Below are 27,434 nucleotides of genomic sequence, written 5' to 3' on the forward strand. Positions count from 1 at the left end.
AGCTGCTTGGTTCTGCTTTTTCACTGCCAAGCTGGTAGCCTGAAAGCTCCCAGCTCCCCTCCGGTTAGATAATTGCCAATTTCCTGGACAGTCTCTTTCAACTGGACTGTGAGCTTTGATCCAGTGCATCAACATGGTACTTCCCTCTTCACCTGGCTTGGACAGGGGTCCCAATTTCAAAATGTAAAACCATTCTGGTTATATGGAAAAAAAAAAAAAGTGATTTGGTGCAGCCATTATGGAAAACAGTATGGAGGCTTCTCAAAAAAACAAAACAAAAAATAAGAAAACCACCATGTGAGCCAGCAATTCCACTGCTACATACATATCTGGAAAAACAAAAACACTGGCTCGAAAAGACATATGTGCCTCAGTGTTCAAAGCAGCATTGTTTGCCAGCATATGGAAGCAATCTAATCATCCACGGACAGAAGATTGGATAAAGATGTGGTGCATATATATATAATGGAATATTACTCAGCCATAAAAAGAATGAAAATTTGCCATCAGCAGCAACATGGATGGCCCTGGAGATCATTATGCTTAGTGAAATAAGTCAGAGAATGACCAATACTGTATGATATCACTTACTTGTGGAATCTAAATAATACAACCAACTAGTGAATATAAGAAGAAGCAGACTTACGGAGCGAGAGAACAGACTAGTGGTTGCTAGTCGGGGAGGGGGCAAAATAGAGGTGAAGGAATGGGAAGCACAAGCTACTGGGTGTAAAGTAGGGTCCATGCATGTATTGTACAATATGGGGAATATAGTCAGCATTTTGTAATAACTGTAAATGGGATGTAACTTTTTAAAACTGTATTGAAAAATCAAAAACCACCTCAAACTAAACAACAGGGAACAGAGTTCAAGGTATGAGGCAGCATGACGTGGTGACCAAATGCTCTTCCACCCAGTCCAGGAAATTACTGCCGCAGCACTGAGAAACTAGTGATGCCAGATCTGACTTTTAAAAAGAAATTGGTGATCTGGATTTGCCTATACATTTCCTGATTTTCAAATAAGGCAACTAATTCACAGGAAGAAACAAAACACCACCTCAATCACCAGCAACAAAAATATGTGTTTGTATGCAAATCAAACAAAAACATACCTGTAGGCCCCACTGGTCCATGCACTCCATCTTGTGAGAACTCTGTCTTCAGAAGGAAAGATGGTGGGGTAGATCACTCCCCTATGTCTCTTACATCTTTGGGGCTCTCTAGGAATCTCCATCTCCTAAATGGCAGGAAATATTAATAGAAGGGTCATCAAAGGTCCATATAGTCAAAGTTATGTTTTTTCCAGCAGACATGTATGGATGTGAGAGTTGAACCACTGAACCATAAAGAAGGCTGAGCGCCCAAGAGTTGATGCTTTCGAGCTGTGGTGCTGGAAAAGACTCTTGAGAGCCCCTTGGACAGCAAGGAGATCAAACCAGTCAATCCTAAAGGAAATCAACCCTGGATATTCATCGGATGGACTGATGCTGAAGCTGAAACTTCAATACTTTGGCCAACTGATGTGAATAGTCAACTCATTAGAAAAGACCCTGATGCTGGGAAGGACTGAGGGGAGAAGTGGGTGACAGAGGATGAAATGGTTGGATGGTATCACCAACTCAGTGGACATGAGTTTGGGCAAATTCTGGGAGATGGTGAAGGACAGGGAAGCCTGGTGTGCTGCAGTTCATGGGGTCACAAAGAGTTGAACACGACTTGGCTTCTGAGCAATGTTTGCTGAGCCGGCCTTGCTAAACTGAACAATCCAGAGACAGTGTAACATGTTAAATATTTTATTCACATTGTTTATAAACTGTATCCACCTGGGAAACAAATGAATCCAAAAAATAGATTATTTCACAGTCATTCACATTTTTAAAAAACAAGTTACTTTTGACGTGAAACTCTATGATGGAGGCCCTCAGTCCATCTTGTGGCTCAGTGCCTCGTCACATGAAGCTTCCTGCTCTGGGGAAGGGGTCCTGGGGGCAGTCCACCTCGCTGGAGTCACTAATGGTTCACCTACCAGTGACCGATGAGAAAACGTCAGTGCAGACTTTAACCCATGAACGTTCACTGGTGTAAATCCACCGTCACTATTTTTGTCGAGGAAATATGCGATTGAGAGCTTGCGTACCCATCAGGTAGGAAAACAAAACGAGAGACTCATAGTTTAATTGCCTGTTACAGAGCCGTCAGGAAATTCCTGGCTCTATAAAGGTTTAATGTCTTGCCCACAGACAGAATCAGTGAATTATGATTTTATTGTATTGACAGCTTGAACCATAGAAACAGTAGTGGTTTAGAAATTGATGCAAGCGTCTGTTGATTAAGTCTTTGCACATCTGATGCTCCCTACCCTGGAGAAGAGGGGGAATAAATTCAGCAAGAATTAAGAATGTGCCTAATTTTAAGTGTGTTAGCCTGGATAGATGGCCATGAGGGTTTTGCTGAGCAGCTAAAAAGATGTTCTGGTTAAGAACATTTACTATGCTAAATCCAATTATGTATCAGCTTGATGGCCTAGCTCCTTTACCAATTAAGAAACTTTACTATGGAATTTGACTTTAACGATTTAAAATATGTCTGTTTATTTTATCACATCTCACCCCCTCCTACTATGTTAACTACAAACTAATCACTTTTTTTTTTTTTTTTTTTTTTTGCTTTGTGAGCTGCCACAGTTACCAATGTGAAAACTTTGGAGCCTTTGGAGTGGGAGCCTCTAAATGGCAGAATTGGATCCTTTTTCTCTGAGCAGCACTGATGGCACTGGGCATTGTGGTTCTGCAACTCTTCACTAGGGAAGTGATGTTTGATCAGGGTACCACAAAAGGTCATTCCCTCCTCCCCTTGGATTAAAAAAATAATAATAATTGCTTAAGGGTTGTGGCCATTACCCCCAAACAGACAACAACAACTCTGAATCCAAACGTAAGCTGAGATGTGGAGAAATTTTATCAGCACGTTGGCAGGTGTTTTTTTTTTTTTTTTAAAGGACTGTCCAATGTCTATTGCAATCTATTGTTTGAAAAGACAGAAATCCATTAAACGAGCTGGATGATGGAGCAGATCATAGCTTGTCTTCCTGCCACCCATGTGCATTTTTTCCAAATTTGTACACTAATCTTCGGTCAACCCGTTCCAAAATTCCGGTTTTATAGTAGTACCTGCGAAGACAGCAGAAGAGAAGCATGGGGCGGGGGGCAGGTTCACACCGCGGGAAAGCGACAAAACACAAGCTCGCCCCTCGTTCCTCTCAGCTGGCGGGGCCAGTTTGTGGTTGCCCTGGTATTTTCACACCCTCTTATCAACTTACACTTAAACCTTTCCCAGACATCTTGAAGACTGAACCTCACCACATGCAGTTCAAAATGTGTGTGTGTGTGTGATGGCCTCAGAGTGATCCCCTGGGAACACTGCCAAGAAGGGCAAGGATGGCGTGTCAGTTTACAAACCCCAATCTCACCTGAAACTAAGACCCAAAGTGTAGTCTCATGACCTTTTGGTTATCAAGTAATAAGAGCCGTGTAGTTTTCTGTGTGCTTCGGTCGTGTCTGACTCTTCTGCAACCCTCTGGGCTGTAGCCCGCCAGGCTCCTCTGTCCCTGGGATTCTCCAGGCAAGAATACTGGAGTGGGTTGCCATGCCCGCCTCCAGGGGATCTTCCCGACCCCAGGATCGAACCCGCATCTCTTACGTCCCCTACGTTGGCAAGCGGATTCTTTAACACTAGCGCCACCTGGGCAGCCCAGTTTTCTGCGGCTGACCATTTTATATAACTGTGCCGGCAGACTCAGGGCACCTCGTGCTGCTCACTTACCTCAGAGCTCTGCTCAGCTTTTCGTACGTCATCCTGTCATTTTTCTTCCTTTGTCCCCACATCTTCGCCAGGGCTTCTGATTTAACCACCCGAAAAATACCTTGTTCCCTATCTTCCCATTCCAGAATGCCACAGTTTTCCTCAGGAGATAGAAGCAGGTCTCGCACAAATTCCCATAGATGAGAACTCTGGAGGCCTTTAGGGAAGCAAGAAAAAAAAAAAGTGAAAAATTAAAATTGTCGAGGCATACAACTTCTTATGAAACCATGAGAATTCCTCCTTCATGGAGTTATGTCCCAAAGTTATGACTGAACGCTCTACTTGGAGCCTTACTGAGCTGTGAAATGTTCTCTTCTGCTAAAACAATTACAAAACACCCACAGAGACACCAGATTTACAGCAACCAGCGACACTGGTTCATGAAGCTTCCCTGCTCTATGGAACTCCCGACCAGTTCTTATGGAATTAACGACATGACAGTCGAATGATGCTTTCATTCTTCTTTCTGACAAGCAATATGGTTCTACTGAGGCCCCATAGCTACAACCATCTGGCTGGACGAATACTACAATTGTGTTTTTCATGAAAAACAGGTATTTCTGTTGTTTCATTGTATCATCGTTAAAACTGACTCTGGAGCCTGGGTTTGGGTCCTGAATTTACCTCTTCTTGCTCTGTAACCAAATCTCTCTAGTCATTGTCTCTCTCAGATGGGTTAGTAAGAGTACCTATCTCATAGCACAGGTTAGAGGGTCATGATTTAATACATGTTAAATGGTTAGACCCAAGCCCAGCTGGATTGACCCTGTAGATCTGTCTCAGTGCTGGGAAAGCTAACGGAATTGCTATTATCCTGGAGTACCTTTGAGAGAAGGATCCACAGTAGACCAGGAGAAAAAAACCCTTCTTTAGAAATTCGGTCTGGCTAAAATATTTACTCACTTTAATTCTCCTATTACCATTTCCAAGGGAAAAGAAAAATTTGATAACACTTATAAAAGTAATCATTAGTTTCTCTGCTGTGTTGTTTGGGAAATAACTAGTCCTGCTCAAACACTGGGTCTCAAAGCTTATTGAAGTAGATGATGTTGTCTCGTGAATGGTTTCAAGAAATTAGCCACGACAAATGACATCAGCACACTTACTTGTTCGACTATGACTGTGACAGTCTTGACTTTTGATGCCACTTGTTTTCAAGCAACTGGAATCAGCATCTGCAACAGAGTGATGTACAGCTGCAGGAAGAAATCTAGAGGCTACGTTCTGACCTCAAGTCACACCAAATGAGCAGCTATTAATTGGACACCTTTGTGGCAGGAGACAGCTGGTGCTGGCTGTTCTGGGGATAATTAGTAGGTTTCAGGAGAATATGCATTCAACACTGGGGCCCAACTGTGTGTCAGATTCCAGGCTCTGAGCTGGAAACAGAAAGCGAACAAGACAGACTTGGTCCTCGCTCAGGTAGAGGCTGAGGACTATAGGGCAAGGAAAATACAAGTGCAACACAAATTGCCTCTGTTGTGTTATGAAGGAAGGAGGCATTAGATAGAGAATGGAGGCAGGCGAAAGCACCTGCTGCATCTAGATGGGGTGGCCAGGGCGGGTCTCCTAGAGGGCACACAGTCCTGCTAATGCCAGGAGGTGGGGAGGGTTTCAGAGGGAGGGAGCAGCAGTGCAAAGCCAAGGGGCCTGCGGGGCGCTAGGGAGGGCGGGAAGTGCCCTCAGGGGCAGCTAGCTGCTGACAAGTCACACGGGCACCTGATCAGGGCGAGGGATTTTATTCAACAAGTGAAGACTGAGGACTTTGACAAGATCCACACTTTAAGATGATCCCTCTGGCTAGTGTGTGGAGAACAGACCAAAAAGGACACAGAGAAAAGCAAAGAGACTACAGCTTATGAAGAGCAGAAAGCAAAGCACGAAATCAGTGCAGGCTTAGATTAGAACTCAGGCTGTAGCCGTCTGAGACAGGGGTATAGTCACATAATTATGTAACAGCCTCAATGGGAAAAGAATTTGAAAAAGAAGATACATGCATAGGTATAACTGAATCTTTGCTGAACACAACATTGTTTATCAACTATACTCCGATATAAAATAAAAAAATCTGGCCTTCCATTTAGAAGTGAAGTGAAGTGACGTGAAGTAGCTCAGTCGTCTCCAACTCTTAGCGACCCCATGGACTGCAGCCTACCAGGCTTCTCTGTCCATGGGATTTTCCAGGCAAGAGTACTGGAGTGGATTGCCATTTCCTTCTCCATTTAGAAGCCACAGCTAAATGTCCACAGAGGCTTCTAGCAGGGGTGGTCCTTCTCCTGTCAATGGGTAGAGTCTGCGGTCCTCACACCTCCAATATGGGCTGTGAACGGAGCCCAGAATTCATGCCCTGAGACTCCCAAGGCTGGCAGGAAGACGTCACAGACCAGCTCACAGCTGGGTCCAATGGCCAGCCCTGCAAGTGGAGTCTTGGAAGAGGATCCTCCACCCCTCCCTTCTCACCTCCCTTTCCCCTCCCATCCCCCCTCCCTTCTCCAGGGCCTCCCCTCCCCCTCCTCAAACGCAGGACTTGGATGCCTTGCATAGTGTGCAAGCCTCCCACGCGGAGTTCTGCCCAAATTGCCTGTTTGTGTGTAAATAATAAATGTTGTTTGAGCCACACACACACACACAAAAACACAACGTGTATATGATTAAAATCTAAAAGGTGGCAGCAGACCACCCCTCCCCATCCCCACATCGCCTTGCTCCCTCCACTCCAGCCGCAGTGGCCTCCCAGCGCCTTCTGAAACTCACAGGCACCTCCTGCCTCGGGGCACTCGCTCCCTTGGCCCTGAGTGCTGTTCCCTGGGGTGTCCTCAGGTTCATGCTCTCACCACCATCTTTGCTCAAAGTCACCATTTCAGGGAGGCCCTCTCTGACTGCCTGAGCCGGAACTGCACACACTCACCCTACTCCGCACTCTGCGTCCTAGTTTTATTTTTTGCCATGGAACATATGTATTTATTTTGTTCACTGGCTGACTCTCCCCACTAGGGGGCAGGGATTTGTGTTCCCATGTGTATCCCCAGAACCTAGCACAGTGCGGGGCATACAGTAAGTGCTCAATAAATGCTGTGGCGCAGCCATGTACTGTACTGCGCTATTCTCACCATCCCTGCTGTAGGGAGGCGATGCTATAACTCCTGAACGACAAAATAAGTATGCTGTCCTGGGAGGGAACGGTGTCCCGTGCACTGCACCACTGCCCAGGGTGGCCGGTCTCAGTGCCCGTGAGTCTTGTCACTCCGCGGGGTGACAGCCTGCAGTGGTGCCCTGTGGTCTCCCAGGCAGAGGGTGCCATGTCAGTCCGGCCTTTCACACCCAGACCTCCACCTGGTTCTCCAGGTTTATCTCTTGCTGCTTCTCAACTCCTTCCTTCTTGGGTCAGACGGTCCCAGTAAGGCTTGACCCTCTCGTGCCTCAGGGCCTTTGCACAGGCTCCCTGCCTCCCACTTCCACCCAACCGACTCCATTCTCACAAAACTCTTCAGGAAGGCTTCTTGGACCCCACCCTTCTCTGTCCCACAGCACCTGTGTGTTCCTCAGTGTCCAGCACTGGACCCACTATCCCTCTATTGTAAAGGTTCACGTCAACTGTTGGTCACCTGAACTGACAGCTGATATCCATGGAAAGTGGAAAGTGATAGTCGCTCAGTCGTGTCCAACTCTTTGTGACCCTGTGAACTGTAGCCTGCCAGGCTCCTCTGTCCATGGGGTTCGCCAGGCAAGAATACTGGAGTGGGTTGCCATTCCCTTCTCTAGGGGATCTTCCTGACCCAGGGACCAAACCTGGGTGCCTGCATTGCAAGCAGATGAGTGCTTTTAAATACCAAGTGCTTGGTGAGGGCTTCACAGACAGTATCTCATTTCATCTTTGCCAAGACCCCTTGAGGTATTGTTGCTTTTTTTCCTTTACTGAGGAGCAACTGAAGCCCAGAGAGTTTAAGGGTTTCACCCAGTGAGGTGGAGCCGGGACTTGGACCTAAAGCAGTTCTGTTCCAGGCAGATGTCCACAACTACTGCTTCAGGGTCTCTCTCATGGCACGTGTCCAACAGATACTCAGTGAATAGTTATTAAAGTGTGTAGAACATCTGCTGTGGCCAGCTGGTCACCCAATCTCACCCACCCTTATGATGTGTTTCTCACCCTCCCCACTTCACATATAAGAAGACAGAGGTGTCTCACTGGAGGTCCCTCACTCACAGGCTCCTGAGGGACCACACGAAACAGGTCCCAGTCTCTCCTCTCAGGGGACTTAGGCCCAAGTGGGAGGGAACAGCCGGTGGACAAACCCATATTGGTGATAAACGCGGTGGAGAAAGACGCAGTAGTAGTGTGAAAGGATCGAGGTGGTGGTGAAGGGGCTGAGCGGGACTGCGATCATAACTGGAGCCAACAGAGAAAGCTCTTGGACAAGAAGACAGCTGAGCAGGACGGAGCAAGCCCTGGAGACGTTTGGGGAGCCTGCCTAATGGCGGAGCTGAGGTCACGTCTAATTTTCTGGCATCGGAGCCCTCAGCTCAAGTAACTGCAGCGCATGGTTCACCGGAACGAACAATGACGTGAACGTGTGACTTCAGTGTTCAGGGTCCCTTCGGCCTCCCCTCTGCTATTTCCTACGTTACAGCCTAGGATTGTATCACTGTGGGAAAATAGGCCCAAGTGCACAGGCCAAACCACAGCGAACGCTCAGGAGACATCAGCTGACAGCGGAGATGCTGCCAGGCGGAGAGGTGAACGGAGGTGAGCAGGGCTGATGGTCAGTTGATCAAGACGGAGAAAGGGTTTCACCCTCCTCTCAGATCCGGTGCCATGCTCTGCGGCGTCGCCTGCAGAGCAGGCCTGGCCTTTGTTTCAATTTAATCTTTCAGGAAGAGAGAAAACAAATGAAGCGGTCAAGATAAACAAAGGTGAACTATTAACTGGGGACTGGACAACACCTTTCACTGAAATGCCCAAATGGCAAGTACAGGTGGAAGAGAGTCACCTTTTTAATTCTTAAGATTTCCCCCACGTGCTTTGGACGGAAGCTATGTGGCTGGATGGGATGGACACAGGATTGATCAGCAAGAAGCGAGGTGGGTGGGACGGCGGGCGTTTCCACCTGTGGGTCTTGCCAGAGACAAACAGTCCTGCTCTATCCATTCCTACTTCTCAGCGGTGGATTTGATGTTAGTCAAGGGTCAGCTAAGGCTGGAGGCCCCGCTTGGCTGGGGGTGGGGCTGGGGCTGGGGATAGAGGAGCTGAAGCCATCACTGGGTGGCCAGGTTGAGGGAGGTTCCCATGTCCAAAGCTCCCCAAGGTGGCAGCGGTGGCGGCAGCATGGTGAGCCCCGCCCCACCCCAAGCTTCTCTGCAGAGGTCCGCAGAGTCTGAGGGTTGCTCTCCCTGCCTCACACTGACCTTCGTCTTGAAAGTGTCCCCACAGCGGGGCTGTGCCTGACACGGGCCAATGGGAACAGGGCCCAGGCTGTCTGTTGTCTGTGTGATTTGGAGAGGTTTGTTTGCCTTGAAACCGGAGACTGGTAAAGTGTGGCCAGAGGATATGTTCCCTGTCGTTGACTGAAATCACGCTCACTGTTCTCCAGAAGCTGGGATAGAGACTGGAGGGGCAGTGTCTACACTGAGCTTGTCACGCACATGTCCCCAGGAGGCCAGCAGTCCAGTCACAGAGCCTGCATCTCAGGCCAACGCAAGAGGTGCCCGGCAGCGAGGCTGGGCCTGCAGGCTTGGTTCACTGGCTCTTCTGAGGTGGGGGTGGAGCAGGGCAGGGGAGAGGAGAGAACAAGCAGAGAAGGGCTGGGGTGCATCCCTTCAGCCCCTTCTGACAGTTTCCTAGCTTGTTGGGTGTAAGTAAAAAATCCCTTGTTCTCTGAACCATTGTGGCACCAGGCCCAGACCCAGAGGAATCCTGAGTCCTAGGTCTCAACTGAGTGGACAGCAGAGTGAGCACAAGGGTCTGGGGGCACGCGTGCGTGCTTGTGTGTGTACCTGTAGGCATGTAGTGCGGAGCACAATGTATGAGAGCATAGACCTTGAGGAGAAGAGTTGGAATCTCAGTTCTGCAACGACTTGCGTGACTTGTGAGTTCCAGCACCGCCAGTTTCCATAGAAGCAAATGGGGATAATGCTACTATCTAGTGAAGTTATTCATTGGTAGAGATGTGGATGGACCAAGAGACCATCATACAGAGTAAAATAAGTCAGAAAGAGGAAAACAAATATCATATATTAACACAGGGATCGAACCCTGGTCTCCTGCATTCCAGGCAGACACTTTAACCTCTGAGCCACCAGGGAAGTCAGCACATATATTAACACATACATGTAAAATCTAGGAAACTAGTATAGATGATCTCATTTGCAAAACAGAAATAGAGACACAGATGTAGAGATCAAACATATGGACACCAAAGGAGGAAAGCGGGGGATGGGATGAATTGGGATATTGGGATTGACAAATACACACTATTGATATTAAGTATAAAATAAATAACTAATGAGAAGGTTTTGTATAGCTCAGGGAACCCTACTCAGTGCTCTGTGGTGATCTAAATGGGAAGGAAATCCAAAATAAAAGAGGGCATCTATGTTTACATACAGAGGATTCGCTTTGTGGCACAGTAGAAACTAACACAGCACTGTCAAGCTACTATACTCCAACAAAAATTAAAAAATAAAAACAAATAGTGAAGTTATATATGAGAATGGTGGTGTTGGAGAAGGCTCTTGAGAGTCCCTTGGACAGCAAGGAGATCCAACCACTCAATCCTAAAGGAAGTCAGTCCTGAATATTCACTGGAAGGACTGATGCTGAAGCTGAAGCTCCAGTACTTTGGCCACCTGATGGGAAGAACTGACTCACTGGAAAAGACCCTGATACTGGGAAAGATCGAAGGCGGGAGGAGAAGGGGATGACAGAGGATGAGACGATTGGATGGCAAAACCGACTCGATGGACATGAATTTGAACACGCTCTGGGAGTTGGTGATGGACAGGGAAGCCTGGTGTGCTGCAGTCCATGGCGTTGCAAAGAGTCAGACACAACTGAGACTGAACTGAACTGAAATAACAATGGACATAGAATATCTGGCCTGGCAACATGCTGGGCACGCAGTAAGGGTTTCACACACGGCCACCATAGCTATTAATTTAATCTTACAGTTATTGAAGATGGATGGGAACATTGCTTGAAGTCCCCAGACGGATGCCACTTTGTCCTGGTTGGTCAGGCCCCCAGGCCAGGACCTTTGAGAGGGTCTCAGTAACCAAGAGCAATCATCACCATCAGCTTTAAAAAATGAAAGCTCCAAAGTTCCCTTTCCTAAACCTTCTCCATCTGCAGAAGCAAAACCAAGCGGGTTAATTTTCAGTCAACAAGGCCATTTGAGATCCTCCATTGCTTTATAATTACAAATGTGATCTGCTTAATGAGCTCTGAGTTTTAGACATTATCAACCACAAGGCCTCTAACAGTTAGTAATTTGTAATTATGATTTTTTTACTGCTAACGGGTACCAGTATTTGGAGCAATTAGGCTGCTGGCATAGTTTAGGCACTTTATATGCACTGTTTCTTGAACTCATCATGACCCAGTGAGGGTCTGACCATATTATAGACAAAGAAATTGAGTCTAGGGGAGGATAAAGAAGCCACAGACCCAAGCCCCATGCTCTGTCCACCATGGTGCTCCTGCCATCTTCTCTTAGTCTCCCACCGTTTCAGGTTATCAGCCTTTGAGTGAAGTCCTGCAAGAACCATCAAGCCCATGTGCACAGCAGCGTGAACTTGGTTACTTACAGTCTTTGAGAGTGGCCTTGGTCTCATCAGGATCATTAAAAAAGGAGTAACCTGGGAAAGAAAAAGAAATCCATTAACCATGGCATACAACCCTGGTTTCTGTGGCCAGGCCAGAAGGGGAGGTGCTGGGGAGAAGGGGAGTGATTTCATCCTCTGCGGGGTAGTTTTATTTCACAAGGAAACTTGCAGACCACCTGGCCCTTATAGGGCCACCCCAAAGCCACTCCTGAGAGATACAACCTCCTTGGTGCTTTTTTGGCTGCTGCACAGCTTATGTGCTCTTAGTTCACCAACCAGGGATCACACCAGGGCCCCAGCAGTGAAAGCGCCAATTCCTAACTACTGGACCACCAGGGAATCCCCCAATCTCTTTGTTTTTAAAGGTCACCCTGGGAGAGCCCTGGGCCAGGGCTCCCAGCAGCTTCTAGAATTTTTTGAGTGGCTATTGGGAGTGAGTCCTGGCTTGGGGTCAGGAGGCCTGAGCCCTGCACTGGTTTGAGTCATGGACCCTTGTGCAGACTTGCCAATCACCCAAACTCCAGGCTTGTGTTCCTTGCCTGCAACATGTGACAATACCACCCTGACCGCCCTGTTGGCGCTGTCTATGATCTAGGATGTGACCTCTGATCCCTCAGGGATTTGAACACTTGTGACTTGCTGGTCTACAATGGACACAAGAATGCACACAGGAGGCCTTAAGAAACGCGACGTGAGGATTCAAAGGGGGGCCTGGAGACTGCTCTTCTCCTCTGAAGGTGGGGGGGCGGTGGGGCTGGATGAGGACTTTCAGATCACGTTTTCACGCAGCACCACAGGCCGGAGGACATCCATTTTCTAACGTGGCGTTCAACGTGAGGGCCAGTTTCTGTTTACTGAGGAGACGGGAACGGGGCACAGCTGTGACTGCTGACTCCTAGGGTCGCTGGTTCTCGGAATGACTGGTTCTGGTCAGCCATACACTGTTCCTTCTTCCCAAGAACAGGCGGGGTTGCCGGGGGATCTTCCTCTCCTGCGCTGGGGAGCCGCCTCCTTCCTCCTCCCTTCCTGCTGACCCTGCGCTCAGGGACCAGGGTCCCTCTGATTTTGGGCCCTTAAATCCCACTGCAGTGCCTGTGGAGCCAGAACACACCCTGGGCATAGGGACCCCCTTTGACTCCTCTCCCTGCCAAAACTTGGTCCGTGTCCTTTTCTGTCAGAGCCCTAATCTATGGGGTCATATAAGGCCTAAACTGGCCTTCTCAGGTGGTGCTAGAGGTAAGGAACCCGCCTGCCAATGCAGGAGACATGAGATGTGAGTTCGAAACCTGGGTAGGGAAGATGCCCTGGTGGAGAGCATGCAACCCATTCCTGTATTCTTGCTTGGAGAATCCCATGGACAGAGGAACCTGGCAAGTTACAGTCTACAGGGTTGCACAGAGTCAAACACAACTGAAGTGACTTAGCACACATGTACACATGCAAGACCTAACCTAGGTAATAACCAGTTTAACATATAACTTATAGTCCAAACAAGGACTCTTTTAAGGATAAAAAACAGGATAACAGGTGAAGAGTCTATGTCCTGGGCAGATTGGGACCCTGGAAACTTTGGTCACAATATCTGCATTTCAATACACTTTACACATTCCCACCCAAGGAACATTAAATAGAGATCTGAGAACTGAGCAGGCTGATGGAGTAATCTCACTGCTCAACACAATAACCGCCCTGGCCTGCAGGCTGCCTGAAAGACCATCACTGGGGGTGGCTTTGTGGCTCCTAGGATCCTTTAGAATAAGAAGAGGCAACTTGTGGCCTGTTTAAAAACCAGCTGGTTTTTCGCTTATCCATTTTGCACAGACCTTGAGGTGATGGGACCAGGGACAGGTACGTTTTGATGTAACAATTGCTTGGAACAGAAGGGCCCCAGAGGGGAGATCCCAGCACAGGACCTGCAGGGGCCTGAAGACAAACATGACTGACTTGACCTTTGACTGAGGCTGGCAGTGCCAAGCTGCATCTTCTCCTAGATGGGGTACTCTTCTCTGTGGTCCTGGCATTCTTGTGCAAGGCTGTTCCCTTGGAAGGGTTCCAAATGGAGCCTGCCTCCTCCCTGAGCCTCTGTGATTTGCTCAGACTTGCCTTGTTTCCTGGAAGGCCCACTCTGTGCAGAACACTGACCCTGGTAGGTCACTGGCACTGGCAATAGTCAAGTACGGACTGGAAATCAAGGGACAGCAGGTCTGTTTGTCCCTTCCTTGCCCTCTCGAGGCCATGGTTCCTAGGGCAGAAGCCAAGCAGTGCCTGAGGGGCCCTGTCCTGGGCTTTTGTGCCTTAGGCACTCATGATGGGGGAGATCAAGGTGGGGGCAAAGAATCTCAGAGCTGGAAGGTCCTCTTTGGGTTTCTCCCCAAACAGGACTCCCTGTCACAGCACCTCCATCAAGCAAGGGACCATTAGGTTGCCTGATTACCTCCAGTGATGGGGAGCCTCCTACCTATGACAACTTTGAAACAGCCTTTTTATTTTTTTTAATCTGATTTTTTTTAAACATCAAAAACATTTTGTATTGGAGTATAACCAATTAACAATGTTGTTATAGTTTCAGGTGAACAGTGAAGGGACTTGACCATACATGAAATAAAAGAAGGTGCTTTTAGAAATGTCTCCTTAAATTGAGCTGAAATATCTTTCCTTTATTTATTAAATAATTTTTTTCTTCTTGGTTATATTCATTATGACAAAAGCAGGTGTCATTCACTGTATTTGGCTCCTTATCTGCTTATGCCAGGTAATGTTTCACTGAATCTTGTCAAGAAGGCTGAGGATGTGTGTATCATTACCCCACCCTAGAGGTGAGACAATGGAGATTCACAGAGGTTTAACCATGTGCCAGAGGTCCTGTGGCTCTGATGTATTAGAGCCAGGGTAGGAACAAAGGTCTTTTTGATCTCTCAGCCCTTGCTTTGTACTGACTTTCCACGAATCAGCCTTATTTTCTGTGTAACCCTGGAGAAGTTACTTAACCACTTGGGCCCTCAGTCCCTTTATCTATGATAAGGGAAAACAGAATTATATGTTCTCAAAAAGCCTTTCCAGATTTTAAAAACCTGTCTATATACATCCTGCTCTTTCAGGGCATGTGTGTGCATGCTAGGTCTCTTCAGTCGTGTCTGACTCTGTGCAGCCCCATGGACTGTAGCCCACCAGGCTCCTCTCTCCATGGGATTCTCCAGGTAAGAGTACTGGAGTGGGTTGCCATGCCCTCCTCAGGGGATCTTCCCAACTCAAGGACTCAACTCCCATCTCTTATGTCTCTTATGTCTCTCTGTATAGGCAAGAGTCTTCTTTTCCACTAGCATCACCTGGGAAGCCCCTTTCAGGGCACGAAGTGAAAGTCGCTCAGTCATGTCCGACTCATTGTGACCCCATGGACTATACTGTCCATGGAATTCTCCAGGCCAGGATACTGAAGTGGTTAGCCTTTCCCTTCTCCAGGGGATCTTCCCGACCCAGGGATCGAGCTAGGGTCTCCCTCATTGCAGGCAGATTCTTTATCAACTGAGCTAGCAGGGAAGACCCCCTTTCAGGGCATGTTATGTGTTAAATAAAGATACTGTCGCCACCTTTTGGCCAATTGATCCTTGACCATTAGGAATGTGATGAAAGGAAATTGCAATTAGTTGAGCCTCCCTGGAAACAGGGAAGGTAAGGGTCCAGTTAATTTTCTTCTGCTGCTTAATGAAAGGTCAAGCCAAAGTCTCTTTTTGTCCACTTTTCATGGCTACCAATCTTTATGAACATACTATTTTGTATTAGCCTGGTTCCTGGGCAATCCCTGAAGATGTTTCAGTTTTCTTTTTCTTTCTTTCTTTCTTTTTTTTTTAAATGGGCTCAACTTACTTCCTTGGAACTCACTCTGCTTTACCTCCAATCTCTAATTCTAGTGTGCTAGAACTTCTAGGTATGGAAAGCTCTGGTTAGTAGAGGATCTGGGTTAACAGTTGCAGTTAATAAAATATCGCCACGTGAGTCCTATGGTGGGGCAGGACCTCAGAGTCATTTGGTCCCAATCCCGAGCCCCTGTCCTTGAGGCCCCGCGCTCTGGACACTGACCTTGTGAGCGGATGCTCTGGAGGATAAAGTACAGATACTCCCCGCAGACACCGGCTGCCTCCATGAACTCCTCCTGTGTCATGCCGCACAGCTGCAGGCCGCTGATGTTGAAATGGCAGAAAGAGATGCAGTTGGCGTCCAGCTTGTACTGGTCGCAGCAGAACTGGAGCCATTCCCAGACGTGGCGCTTCGTCCAGTACTCGGGGTGGACGGACGTCCAGTAGGAGTCGCAAGCTGCACCGGGAAGAGACAAGTGAGGGATGACAGCTGGGAGAGGATTAGAAGCCCCCTGAAGGAGGCTCTGGTTTTGTTAACATCCTCATCCTCTGTCCAGTGAGTCAATGGGGCCTCCAGTCCTGGGGTGTTTTTCTGGGACCCTAGTAACCTTCTATCCTGCAGTGAAAACCAGAGGCATCCTGTGTGTAGACTTATTGGCAGAAGAGGGAATGAGAGGGGTGGGAAACCTGATTATGGCTTGGGAGCACCTTGAAGGGGGGTCACTATGGGAGAAGAAAGAAAAAGGCCCTTCAGGTATTTGGTGTCAGACAACATGACATCAATAGTACAGACTTCAGAGCCTGACAAGCCTGGGTTTTAATCCTGGTTCCATGGCTTTCTACTTGGGCAAGGTCCACAGATATTTAAACCTCAGTTTCCTTATCTGCAAAATGGGGATAATATGCTCCACTCACAGGGCTCTTCTGGAGTTTGTGGTTAATGTATATAGACTACAAGGCACATAGAAAATTATTGATTAATATTTATTAAATACCTGTGGTGTGCCAGGCACCATTTGAAGCTGATTTGATTCCCTCTGCTTTTATGGACAGCTGCCCCACACTAGCTACTGGTTTGTGTGTTGTCTCTGGCTGTCTTGGGTAGCTGAGATGTTGCCCAAGTGTTTGGCAGACCATGGATAACCAGAGCAGGCTTCTTTACGGGATGGGAGAGGTGGAAGTGTTGGTTATATTGCTGTTCTTGTGTTTCGGTGGTGTTTTGAGGAATTTCTATCCCAAGGCCAGATCCCCCTCACTCCTTCATTGAAGCTCCCTATGCCCCCAGACAGAGGTGGGCACCATCCTGTCCAAGAGGCTGAGAGGTGGCTGTGCTGACCCAGGGGCAGAGACGGGTGCTCAACAGACTGTCCCAATGCCAGGAGAAACTAAAAGGTTGATAGATCAGGTGTGGAAGAGGTGAGGGACCAGGTCCTTGGTCAGGCACTTTGACAAATCTTGCAATTACCATGGTACTCATTCATTCATTTGTTCATTCATTCAAAAACCTTCAGTTTTCTCATCAGTAAAACGGGGATAATGATAGCCCCTACATCATAGGGTTGTTCTGTGGATTAAATGAGTTAATATATAAAAAAGTACTTAGAAAACAGTCTAGAAGATTTTTAGTGCTATTATTAAGATTATCATTAAGCACCTTTGCTGACAAATGTCCATATAGTCAAAGCAATGGTGGTTATCCAGTAGTCATGTACAGATGTGAGAGTTGGACCATAAAGAAGGCTGAGTACCAAAGAACTGATATTTTTGAACTGTGGTGCTGGAGAAGACTCTTGAGAGTCCCTTGAACAGCAAGGAGATCAAACCAGTCAATCCTAAAGGAAATCAACCCTGAATATTCATTGGAAGGACTGATGCTGAAGCTGAAACTCTAATACTTTGGTTACCTGATGTGAATAGCAGACTCATTGGAAAAGATCCTGATGCTGGGAAAGAGTGAGGGCAGGAGCAGAAGGCAGGTGACCGAGAATGAGCTGGTTGCATGGCATCATTGACTCAATGGACAAGAGTTTGAGTTAACTCCAGGAGACAGTGAAGGACAGGGAAGCCTGGCATGCTGCAGTCCATGGGGTTGCCAAGAAATGAACATGACTTAACGACTTAACAACAACAAAGATTATCACCGAACACCTACTATGTGTGAAACAACAAATTGTGAGCTAAGGATTCATGATGCATAGGAGGTTTGGTTCCTGTTCCGCAGGAGGAAGCCAAGGTTCACAGGGGACCTGCTGAAGGTCCCACAGCCAGTGGTGGGCAGAGTTGGGATATGAACCCCAGTCTGAACTCAAAAGCCAGTGTTCTTCCTATTCTATCATGCTGGTGTTCAGAGATCAGTACAGAGAAGAGATGAAGTATGGAAGGAGAATTGGATGCCAGCGGAGAGCCAGAGAGAAGGAGAGGGCTGAGGAGAAAGCAGCAGGCAGAGCCAGGCAGAGGTGACTGGCTCAGGCTGTGTGGATGACAGAGTGTCTCTCATGAGTTAGACCCCACAGTAAATGGCAGCGAGGCTATTATGATTCTCTCTTTAAATGCTGAATTTGCTGCCATTATCCCCAAATGAACTGTGGCAATTCTAATATCTAGCAGGAGATGGCTTCTCTGCCCCTAAGCACCCATTTGTGTTGGTCAGGCTACTATGTGCCCTGACCTACACCAGCTTTGCTTCCTCAAATCCTCCCACATGGGTGATAGGAAGAAACTGAGACTCCTTCTAACTCAGAGCCCTTCCAGAAATCTCTTTTCCTACCATGAAGTGGATTGAGGTCAAACTTGAACACTAGGTTTGTTATAGACTCGGGTCCTTGGACTCTTTAATCAATAGAAATTGATAAGAGACCAGACCAGGAATTCAGGCAAGACTTTCTTATGACTTATGCTGCAGCACGAGGGAATGAGAACAAGAAACAGGTGTCCCTGCTAGATGCCAGAGGAGGGTCAGCCTGGTCTCTCAAGTAGGGTGAGGGAGGGAGCGAACTGGTGGGTCAGGCGGGAGGGGTGGTTTAGGTGGTCTGCCCATCCCCTTGGAGGCTCTGAGCCCAGGGATCATGCGTGGTTCCCTGTTTCTGCTCTGGTGCCTCAGAAGAGGTGGTTGGGTTTTGGCCTTTCTGTATTTTAGGGCTTTTTGTATTTTATTGTTCACCATTTAGAGCTTCCCTTGTGGCTCAGGCACTAAAGCATCTGCCTGCGATGCAGGAGACACAGCTTTGATCCCTGGATTGGGAAGATCCCCTGGAGAAGGGAATGGCTACCCACTCATTTTCTTGCCTAAAAAATCCCATGGACAGAGGAGCCTGGTGGGCTTGGGCTGCAGTCCATGGGGTCACAAAGAGTCAGACAGGATTGAACAACTTTCACTTTCAGCCATTTGCCCCAAATTGGCAGTTATTTTTACTCCCTTAATAGTTTTTTTTTTTTTTTTTTGTATTTTATGTTTGAGATGTTTGTCTGGGTGTAAGCACTACAGCAAAGGATCCCAGATCTTAAGTTTTTAATCAGAGTTGATATCTGGCCAGGATGGCAGAGGCTGACGTTGCTGGATGAGGAGGGACCCCTATCAGTCGTGGGGTGGGGCTCCAAGATCTCCTCGGAAAATCTGGCGGCCTTTCCCCATGTGGGCTGTATTTCCATGTGCTGAGTTCTGGCTGGAGTGAACCCGGGGCCTCTGCCTCCCTGGTATTCCCACGAGAGACTTATGAACCTTGCAATTCTTCCGCCCAGTCCTGAGCTGAACCCCGCCGGGGGGGTACCTATCTGGGCGCTGCCCTTGGAGGACACACTTCCTTTCTTTCCATGCAGAGTGTTCGCCAAGCCTCCAGGCCCCTCCCGGCTCCTCGCCTCCACCCCCGCGTTATTTTTTTTGGCCCTGGGAGAAGAAAACGGCCATGGCCGTGTTGTTTCTGGAGGCCAGCGAGGCCTGAGAGATTCAGAGAGGTGTCATGGACACTGGGAAGCTATCGCTGGCTCCACCTCCTTCCCGTGGTCCCTGTGTGCCCCGAAGCTCCCCACAGAGCGGGCTTTGTGTGCGGCTCCCGGTCCTGGAGGGAGGCTGGGCCCGGGGCCAACATGGCGGCTCTCCTCACCGGCTGAGTGCCTCCCACGGCCCCCAGAGTGGAGAGAGAAGGGGCTGTTCTCGGCCCTGTGCGGGCGAAGAGCAACATGGTGGGAAGACGTTTGGTTGTGGGGTGTTTGCGCCATCCTGTCCTCACAGCGGTGAGGAAGGCCTGCTTCCTCTTCCTCACTCCGTCCGTACCCCCCCCCCCCCCCCCCCCCCCCCAGCCCACCCCGCCAGCACTGCCTCCAGCCCCAGGTCTTTTCACGGGCACTTCTGGTCACTTAGGATGGCATCAACCTGTCTTCTAATTTCTGCTCATCCTCAAGAGCACAGCTCACTGCCCCTCTGAGGGAGGCCAGTCCTCCTCACCCCGACTCAGGGCTCCTCCTGTCACCTCCCTCTCTATTCCCCCAGGTGGGCGGGCCCAGCTCTGCTTTGTTCAACCTGAGTCGGGTGGGCTGGGAGCTGGCCTAGCCCCCTGTGGGTGCTTGGGAAGTGAAATGACCAGCCTGGGGCTCGATAGCTATTATCATCACTTCACACGAGGAAACTGAAGGCCTAGGAGGTTACGTGACTCTACTAAGGCTGCATGGCTGGTCAGTAAGGAAGTTAGGCCCCCACTAACTCTTCCATCTTTGCAGGTGGGAAGTTTGCATCATATTTGCCTCCCTCTTCTTGGTTGACAGGGACCAAACTGGACACACAGGCTAAACAATTTGGATGAAGGTATATACAGAGAAGGGGATTCCCAGGTGGTGCTGTGGTCAAGAATTTGCCTGTCAATGCAGGAGGAGCAAGAGATGTGGGTTCCATCCCTGGATGGAGAAGATCCCCTGGAGTAGGAAATGGCAACTCCCTCCAGTATTCCTGCCTGGAAAATTCCATGGACAGAGGAGCCTGGTGGGCTACAATCCATGGAGTCTCAAAGAGTCAGACACAACTGAGTGACTGAGCATGCATGCACATATATAAACATATAATTAAATTAAAATATATGTACATAGTTTATACAAATGCTTATATAGTACAGTGTATGTATGTATATTTATATGTTTTGTTTCACATATATATTTATATATATAATCTACATATATAACCTAGGTTTGAAAAATCAGAGGAAGGATAGAGAGGCTGATGATAACACTGTTTGAATGGCATGAAGACCATTTTACTGCTTGGAAGAAATGAACTCAGAGAAAATAAAAGACAGGGTAATTCACCCAGAGAATATATTATCTTCAACGGTTGTACTGTCTGGAAATGTAGTGTTTTCCTCAACATGTCTACCATTCACAAAATAATCTAGACTTTATAGAGAAACTGTGCCATGAGGCACTTCTGCCTATGTTTACCAGTTGGGGACAGATGATATCCCATGTCTGGTCCCCAGGCCAGGATTACACAGCAGGCTTGGCCAGCTCCTTTGAAGTTGGAACTAGGTCAGGACACTTGTTTAAAGGGTTAGCTGCACTGGGAAGAAGACGTATGGGGTTAAAGGGAGTCTGGGGTGACGTTCTCAGAGACGATGCTATAACCTGGGATGCATTCAAATTCAGAGGGAGAGCTTAAGCTTTTAGAGCTGGGCTAGTGCAACTCAGATGCCCACAGGGTCAGCAGGTGATGCCCATGCCCGAAAGTGGCCGTCAATGGGGACAGTGAGAATGGGCAAGTTCATGCCAAGTGGAGAGTTGTGGCCCAGGTCTGCTAGTTGGCTGTTGCCAGGCAGGAAGTTAGGCCCTGTGTTGCCAGGCCCAGATTGTTATGTGAAATCTCACAATTTTTAAGTGCTGACTTATTTAGTTTTTAAAAATCACTCCAAGGGGCAGTTAAAAATCTTCCACAGGCTGGCTCCCTCCTGGTGGTCGCTTTTGAGGGAGAACTTGACAAGCTTCTGGACAGTTGTCTACTTCCAGATTATTGTTTAGAGTGGGCATGCTAAGAGTTTATTTATTTTTATTGAAGTACAGTTGATTTATAATGCTATGCTAATCTATGAAAGTGAGTGTTAGTTGCTCATTGTCTCCAACTCTTCCTGATCCCGTGGTTTATAACCTCTGTGCATGGAATTCTCCAGGCAAGAATACTGGAGTGGATTGCCATTCCCTTCTCCAAGGGATCTTCCTGACCCAGGGATCCAACCCAGGTCTCCCTCATTGCAGGCAGATTCTTTACCATCAGCCACCAGGGAAGCCCAAAGTGACTCAGTTTTGCATATATACACATTTTTTTTTAAATATTCTTTTCCATCTTGGTTTATCCCAGGAGATTGGACATAGTTCCTTGTGCCTACAGTACCATCTTGTTGTTTATCCATTCTAAATGTAATAGTTTGGGGAGGGAGAGGGATGGACTGGGAATTTGGGGTTGGTAGAGGCAGAATTTTTATTTTTAGCTGAATAGTATTTTCTTCAAATTGAAGTTTTATCTGGAAAAAAACAGTGCTGCTCTGCTGGGAGTTGAGGGGAAGGTACTAGACGGCTTCCTCTCCTTAACACCACTAGGCTCCTTGAACAATTACTGTTCTGGAGCTTGTTATTTGAATTCTCCCTTAAAGCTGAAAGTGTGTGTGATCTCACACTTAGGGGGCCTGCCTCCTAGAACTCGTTAGCAAAACGGAAATAATAGGATCTACCTCTCCATGCTGTTACAAAGAGTAAGTGAATCAATGCATGCAGTGTGCTTGGAACAGAACAGGCAGAGAGTAAGTGCTCGTTCAATACCGTTAATGTTAAATATCAACATGTACTTGTTAATATTGGGGTCACTCCATACCACTATGTTAATTGCATTTCCTCCACTTGTTAGCTGTGCCACCTTAGTAAAGTTTTCTAACCTTTCTGGACCTCAGCTTCATTCATCTGTAAAAGAGGAATAATAATAGTGTCTATCTTTTAGGAAGCTTGCTGTGAAATGGAAGAGAAATGATGCATGGGCTGAGAGAAACTTAGCCCAGTGATCCGGATGACAATTCAGATCAACAGTTCCCTGTGTCACTTGTAATTAGTTATTATTTGGGGACGACATTTGTTCTCAGGGAAATGACGCTGTCTCCACCCGGGCCTCAGTCTAACTGAGGAACACGCAGAACAAAGGAACCCAAGGACCCAGTGAGAGGGAGGCAGACAGTCTGGGGTCAGAGGAGACCTGAGTTAGCCAGCCTGGACTGTAATTAGCACGATTTATTAGCATCGGAAACTGGGAAAGTCTTTTGCCTGGAGCAGTACTGAAGAGGGCCAGTGAATGGACTAGGTAGCACACGTCAATTGTGGTTTGTCACCGAAAGGAAGGACTTTACGAGGAGGGACCTGAAATGATCTATGGCTTCCAGGTTTCCCTCCAGAGTTGGTCTAGCCCCATCCAATAGTCTTTCTTGACTTTCCTTCTAAGCCTGTGGAGTGATTTAGACCATGAGATGGAAAAAAAAAAAAAAAAAAAGAGCCTGGAGCAATGTAAGAAACTGGATGGGGAAGAGATGAGAAGGCTGGCTGGGTATCATCCAAAAGTCGAGGCCATGAGCGTGTGGTTAGAAAGGACAGAGAGCACCAGGCCCTAAGCCATCCCAGGCCACAGCTGCCCAAAGGCTCAGATGTGTGCGGGAGAGGCTGGAGGTGGCCAGCAGTGAGGTCTGTCCTTGGGAGTGTGCTGGGGTGTGACCAGCGCCACGGGGCTCACCTTAGGCTTTCTGATGATTTTATATTTCATTATTTGGCTTTGATTTAGAAATTCTGAGACTCTCTTTGTATCTGATCTCAAATATCTCTACCTGGAATAGGAATCTTACTTAAGAAAAGCCCCCCTGGAACCCAGATACCTCTCTTTCTGAGTATCTGGATGTTAATATCCAAGATCAGCATTTTGTACCTTAAAAAAATTATTTTTTCCATCAAATAAAATCTCGTGCTTGTGCTCAATCGCTTCAGTCATATCTGACTGCTTGCAGCCCCATGGACTGTAGCCCGCCAGGCTCCTCTGTCTATGGGATTTCCCAGGGCAAGAATACTGGAGTGGGTTTCCATGCCCTCGTCCAGGGGGTCTTCCAACACAGGGACGGAACCCGAGTCTGCTGCACCTCCTGCCCTGCAGGTGGATTCTTTACTGCTGAGTCACCAGGGAAGCCATGAATTCTCCTACAGCTAACGTATTTGTTGAGCACTTAGTACATTCCAGTTACTCTGCTACACTGTTGAGTTTTCTCATCCCATCCTCAACTCGAGGTCCTAGATCACGTAGCCTATCTTACAAAGTAAATGAAGAACCAAAGGCAGAGAATGGTGAAAGCCCTTCTGGAGGTTACACAACGAGTAAGTGGCCGAGCAAGGTGAAAAGTGCAAGTGAAAGTCACTCAGTTGTGTCTGGCTCTTTGCGACCCCATGGACTGACTATACAGTCCATGGAATTCCCCAGGCCAGAATACTAGAGTGGGTAGCCGTTCCCTTCTCCAGGGGATCTTCCCATCCCAGAGATCAAACCCAGGTCTCCCACATTGCAGGTGGATTCTTTACCAGCTGAACCACAAGGGAAGCCCAAGGAGGAGGTCATTTAGGTGTAACCCAGCTCCTGCAGCCAAGCCTTGGGAACCACTATGCTGCACTGTCTTTGGAATCAAAGTGATGGTGGGGGTGGAGAGGGGGGCCTAAAGCTTGTCCGTCTCAGCTGTCACTCCAGGTCCTCAAGGGACCTCCCAAGAACCCTTAGAGCTGCCCCAACCTAGAAAACTCTGCTGCGAAGTATAAGCAAGATCCTAAAGCCAAGGTACACTGCACATTGGCCTGGCCATCTTGGCCATCAGGGGAGGGAGGTGTGGGTTTGTGGAGGGTCAGGATAGAATTCCAGAAAGTAGGGGTGAGTCAGGATATTCCATGACTTGTCAGATGCTTGGCTACTGGAACTCAATTGGAGAAATCATCTTTAAAAAACATTACCTGCTAGTGAAATATACACAGCTCCCCACTATCCACCTTGGATAAAATGTTCCAGTATCTGTAATTCTTTATTTTAAAAGAGCTGAAGGGTGAACTCATGACATTCTAGAGCATTTTGCAATCTGTGACCATCCACTCGCCAGCCTGCAGGGCAGCCTCTAAGTGCTGGTTTTAAGAGAGGCCAGGTCCTGAGCTCTTAACACACGGAGGGTGAAGGTTTGGCTGCCTCTGCTAGAGCCATTTAAGAGGCAGTAAACAGCTGGTTCTCCTGACCATATTGCTTATTCCTCCCTGCCTTTTTTGTTCATAGATATCATTTATCCAGCAAGCATACCATTTCTGTCTCCCTTTCTCTCCTTTTTTGTCTCAAAGTGTCTAAGCTGCCAACAATTCTGAACTGGATAGGTTGAGATAGAGACCTGTGTTGCTTTTGTTCAATATGAAAAGTGAGGCAAGGAGAGAGAAACCTATTTTTCCATGTGGTGTCTTGGCTGCAGTGACGACCTACCAAGTGCCCGGCATTTTGCTAAGCACATTATATGCGGAATCTCAGTCAATCCTCCCAACACAGGGAGGCAGATGCTATTTTAGCCAAGGAAAACATATCTCAGAGATGTTAGGGAGAACCTGGCCAAGGTCACGGGGCCGGTCAGTGCCAGCACCAGCCCCATCACCTTGGACCCAAACAGGAAGCTGCCATTTGGACAACCCTGACTTCAAGCTGGAATTTCCTAGGAGGTGGGCAAGGACTTCATAAGAGACGGCCACTAAGGTGGCAAATTGGCAGAGCAGTGTCTGGAGGAGAACTTGGCTATCTCCTGATACATCCCTCTCAGATGTATCTCCCAGGTCACCTCCTGGGAGAAAAAAAGACAGAAGGCCCTGCAGGGCATTCCTCCCACCAGTGGGACCCAGGGAGCCTGGTCCTTACTTGGGACTGTTTCACACCCAAACTTGACCTTTTTAAGCTCAGAAAGACTCAGCTCCTGGAATCCAGAGTCCGAGAGGGCAAGCCCCAAACCTGGCCCCTCCCTTGCTAATGGCAGGAAGCTGGCCCACTCTTGGCCATGCCTGGCTCGAAAGTCTGAGCTCTTGACAACTACAGAAGCTCCTGGAACACTGCATGGTGTAGGCACCTGAGGCTACCCTCTCCCATCCGACTCTGACAGCACCTGGTAGAAGAGGCAGGAAGAGAGGGCTCCCAGGATGGCAGGTCTGGGTTATGTGTGGGTGGGGCTGGGCTCCACCATCATGGGACACTCAGGGAAGAGACAAGGACTTGGAAACCTCTGTTTTCCTCCTTCAGATTAAGCCTCTTGACCGAACACAGGGTGGGAGGGTAGGGAGAGATTGAGTACATTTCTCATTGTCTTTTTGGGAACGAGGCACTCTTTAGGCTTGAAGAAGAACTGTCCTGTGCAGCTGGATGAGTCAGGTCCCCATGCAATGATCTGGACCCTGGTGAGAGTGAACCATGTCACAGGCACGTGTATGTCACGTGTAGGGTTAGGGGAGGGTGTGGGATTGGTCTGTGTAAGCACCTGCCTCAGGTCTGTCTGTGCAGTGCTGGTGTCTGGCCTGGAGGCAGGCACTCCTTGAGGGGGGCATTTCACACTGACCTTTGAGACTCACCCTCTCCTGGACGCCACCTGCTTTCTGATCCCGAGTGTGAGCCCCACTGGGCTAGAACACACAGGGTCAAGGCTGGGTGGTGAGGCCCGAGGGCTGGATCGGCGCTTGAGTCACCCCCACCGCGGGGCGTGTACCTGCTGTGCTAGAGTCGGCCAGGCTTGCCGTGATGTGCAGTCACGCGGCACCTGGGGACAGCGGCCCTCGGAGGGTTTCTGGGGCAAAGCTCAGCTGGCCTCACTTTGGCTTATGGCCTGCACAAGGCCCCGTGCTTCCTTCTTAGGTGGAGAGAACTGGACTAGGAGAGGAGGAAGTGTGGGGAGGGCGGCCCTGGGGGACAACGAGGGGACCCCTGTTTACTGAGCGCTTCCTTGGCTGCCAGGTTATATATTTCACAGTTTGGCTCTCTTGATCCTTATAGAACTCATCATCCCTGCTCTAGCAGTAAGGAAATAAAAGTTCAGAGAATAGCGATAATATTAATAGTGATAACCACAGCATTACACCATATGTAAGATTTACACCATATGTAAGATGACCATGTAGGATAGTTAAGGGCACAGAGCTCAAGTCAATGTGCATGAGACTTAGTTAACTGTTAGACCTTGGGTGGGTCATGAAACCTCTCTGTGCCTCAGTTTCTTCATCTATAAAATGGGAATAATAATTACTAATTTCTCTTATGGTTTCTGTAAGGATGAAATGAGTGTTTGGCACAGGGTCTGGGGCACAGCTAGTAAGTATTTAGCAAATGTTGGCTAAAGCCAGGATGCTCAAACAATCACAGTGTACTTACTAGGCTTTGGCCTAAGGGTTTTTACTATTTTGTTTAAATTAATTGCTCCAGGAGATTGGTGTTATCTCCTTTTTACCCATTAGCAAAATAAGGCTCAGAGAGGTTAGTGGAGTTTCCCAAGGCCACAGAGCCGGGAAGAGGTTGCAGTGAGGATTCCAGGGCTTTCTTCTGTGCAGAAGTGGCTCTTTCTTCTGCCCCGGACTCTGGCAACCCTCTGTCCTGAACGCTGGTGAGAGCTGGCCTTTTCAGGCCAGCATGGCCTTGCCGCCCACCTGAGGCCAGCGCCACCTCCTGCCCCAGCCTGTCCCAGCTCAGATGGGCTTCTCCAGTCATACGCACCTGTCTGATGCTCAAAGGCAGGGTAATACTCTTCATTGCTGAACAGGTCAGTCCACGACATCAGGGGGTCGCAGAAGGACGTGTTGGGCAGGAAGGTGCTGTGTGTCACTGAGTCCAACATCACCCTGTAATAGCAGAAG

At 48.2% G+C, this 27,434-nt stretch overlaps 1 protein-coding gene across 3 annotated transcripts; it reads right to left on the minus strand.

The window, feature by feature from the left end:
• Positions 1-3,047: 3,047 nt before the first annotated feature.
• On the minus strand, positions 3,048-27,418 carry ELF5 (E74 like ETS transcription factor 5). 3 transcript variants are annotated; one of them, XM_068988729.1, is made up of 6 exons: positions 27,295-27,415; positions 15,760-15,993; positions 11,665-11,715; positions 4,971-5,039; positions 3,826-4,021; positions 3,048-3,173 (listed from the first exon to the last, which is right to left on the minus strand). In XM_068988729.1, the coding sequence occupies exons 1-6, from the start codon at positions 27,413-27,415 to the stop codon at positions 3,077-3,079; spliced, it is 768 nt and encodes a 255-aa protein (XP_068844830.1). In that variant the 3' UTR covers positions 3,048-3,076. The 3 variants fall into 3 exon arrangements, with proteins under 3 accessions (XP_068844830.1, XP_068844832.1, XP_068844831.1); XM_068988731.1 differs by lacking the exon at positions 15,760-15,993 and having other exon boundaries at positions 27,295-27,418; XM_068988730.1 differs by lacking the exons at positions 11,665-11,715; positions 15,760-15,993.
• Between the last annotated feature and the right edge of the window lie 16 nt (positions 27,419-27,434).

This window comes from Capricornis sumatraensis, chromosome 16, assembly GCF_032405125.1.
Source record: "Capricornis sumatraensis isolate serow.1 chromosome 16, serow.2, whole genome shotgun sequence".
Taxonomy (NCBI): domain Eukaryota; kingdom Metazoa; phylum Chordata; class Mammalia; order Artiodactyla; family Bovidae; genus Capricornis; species Capricornis sumatraensis.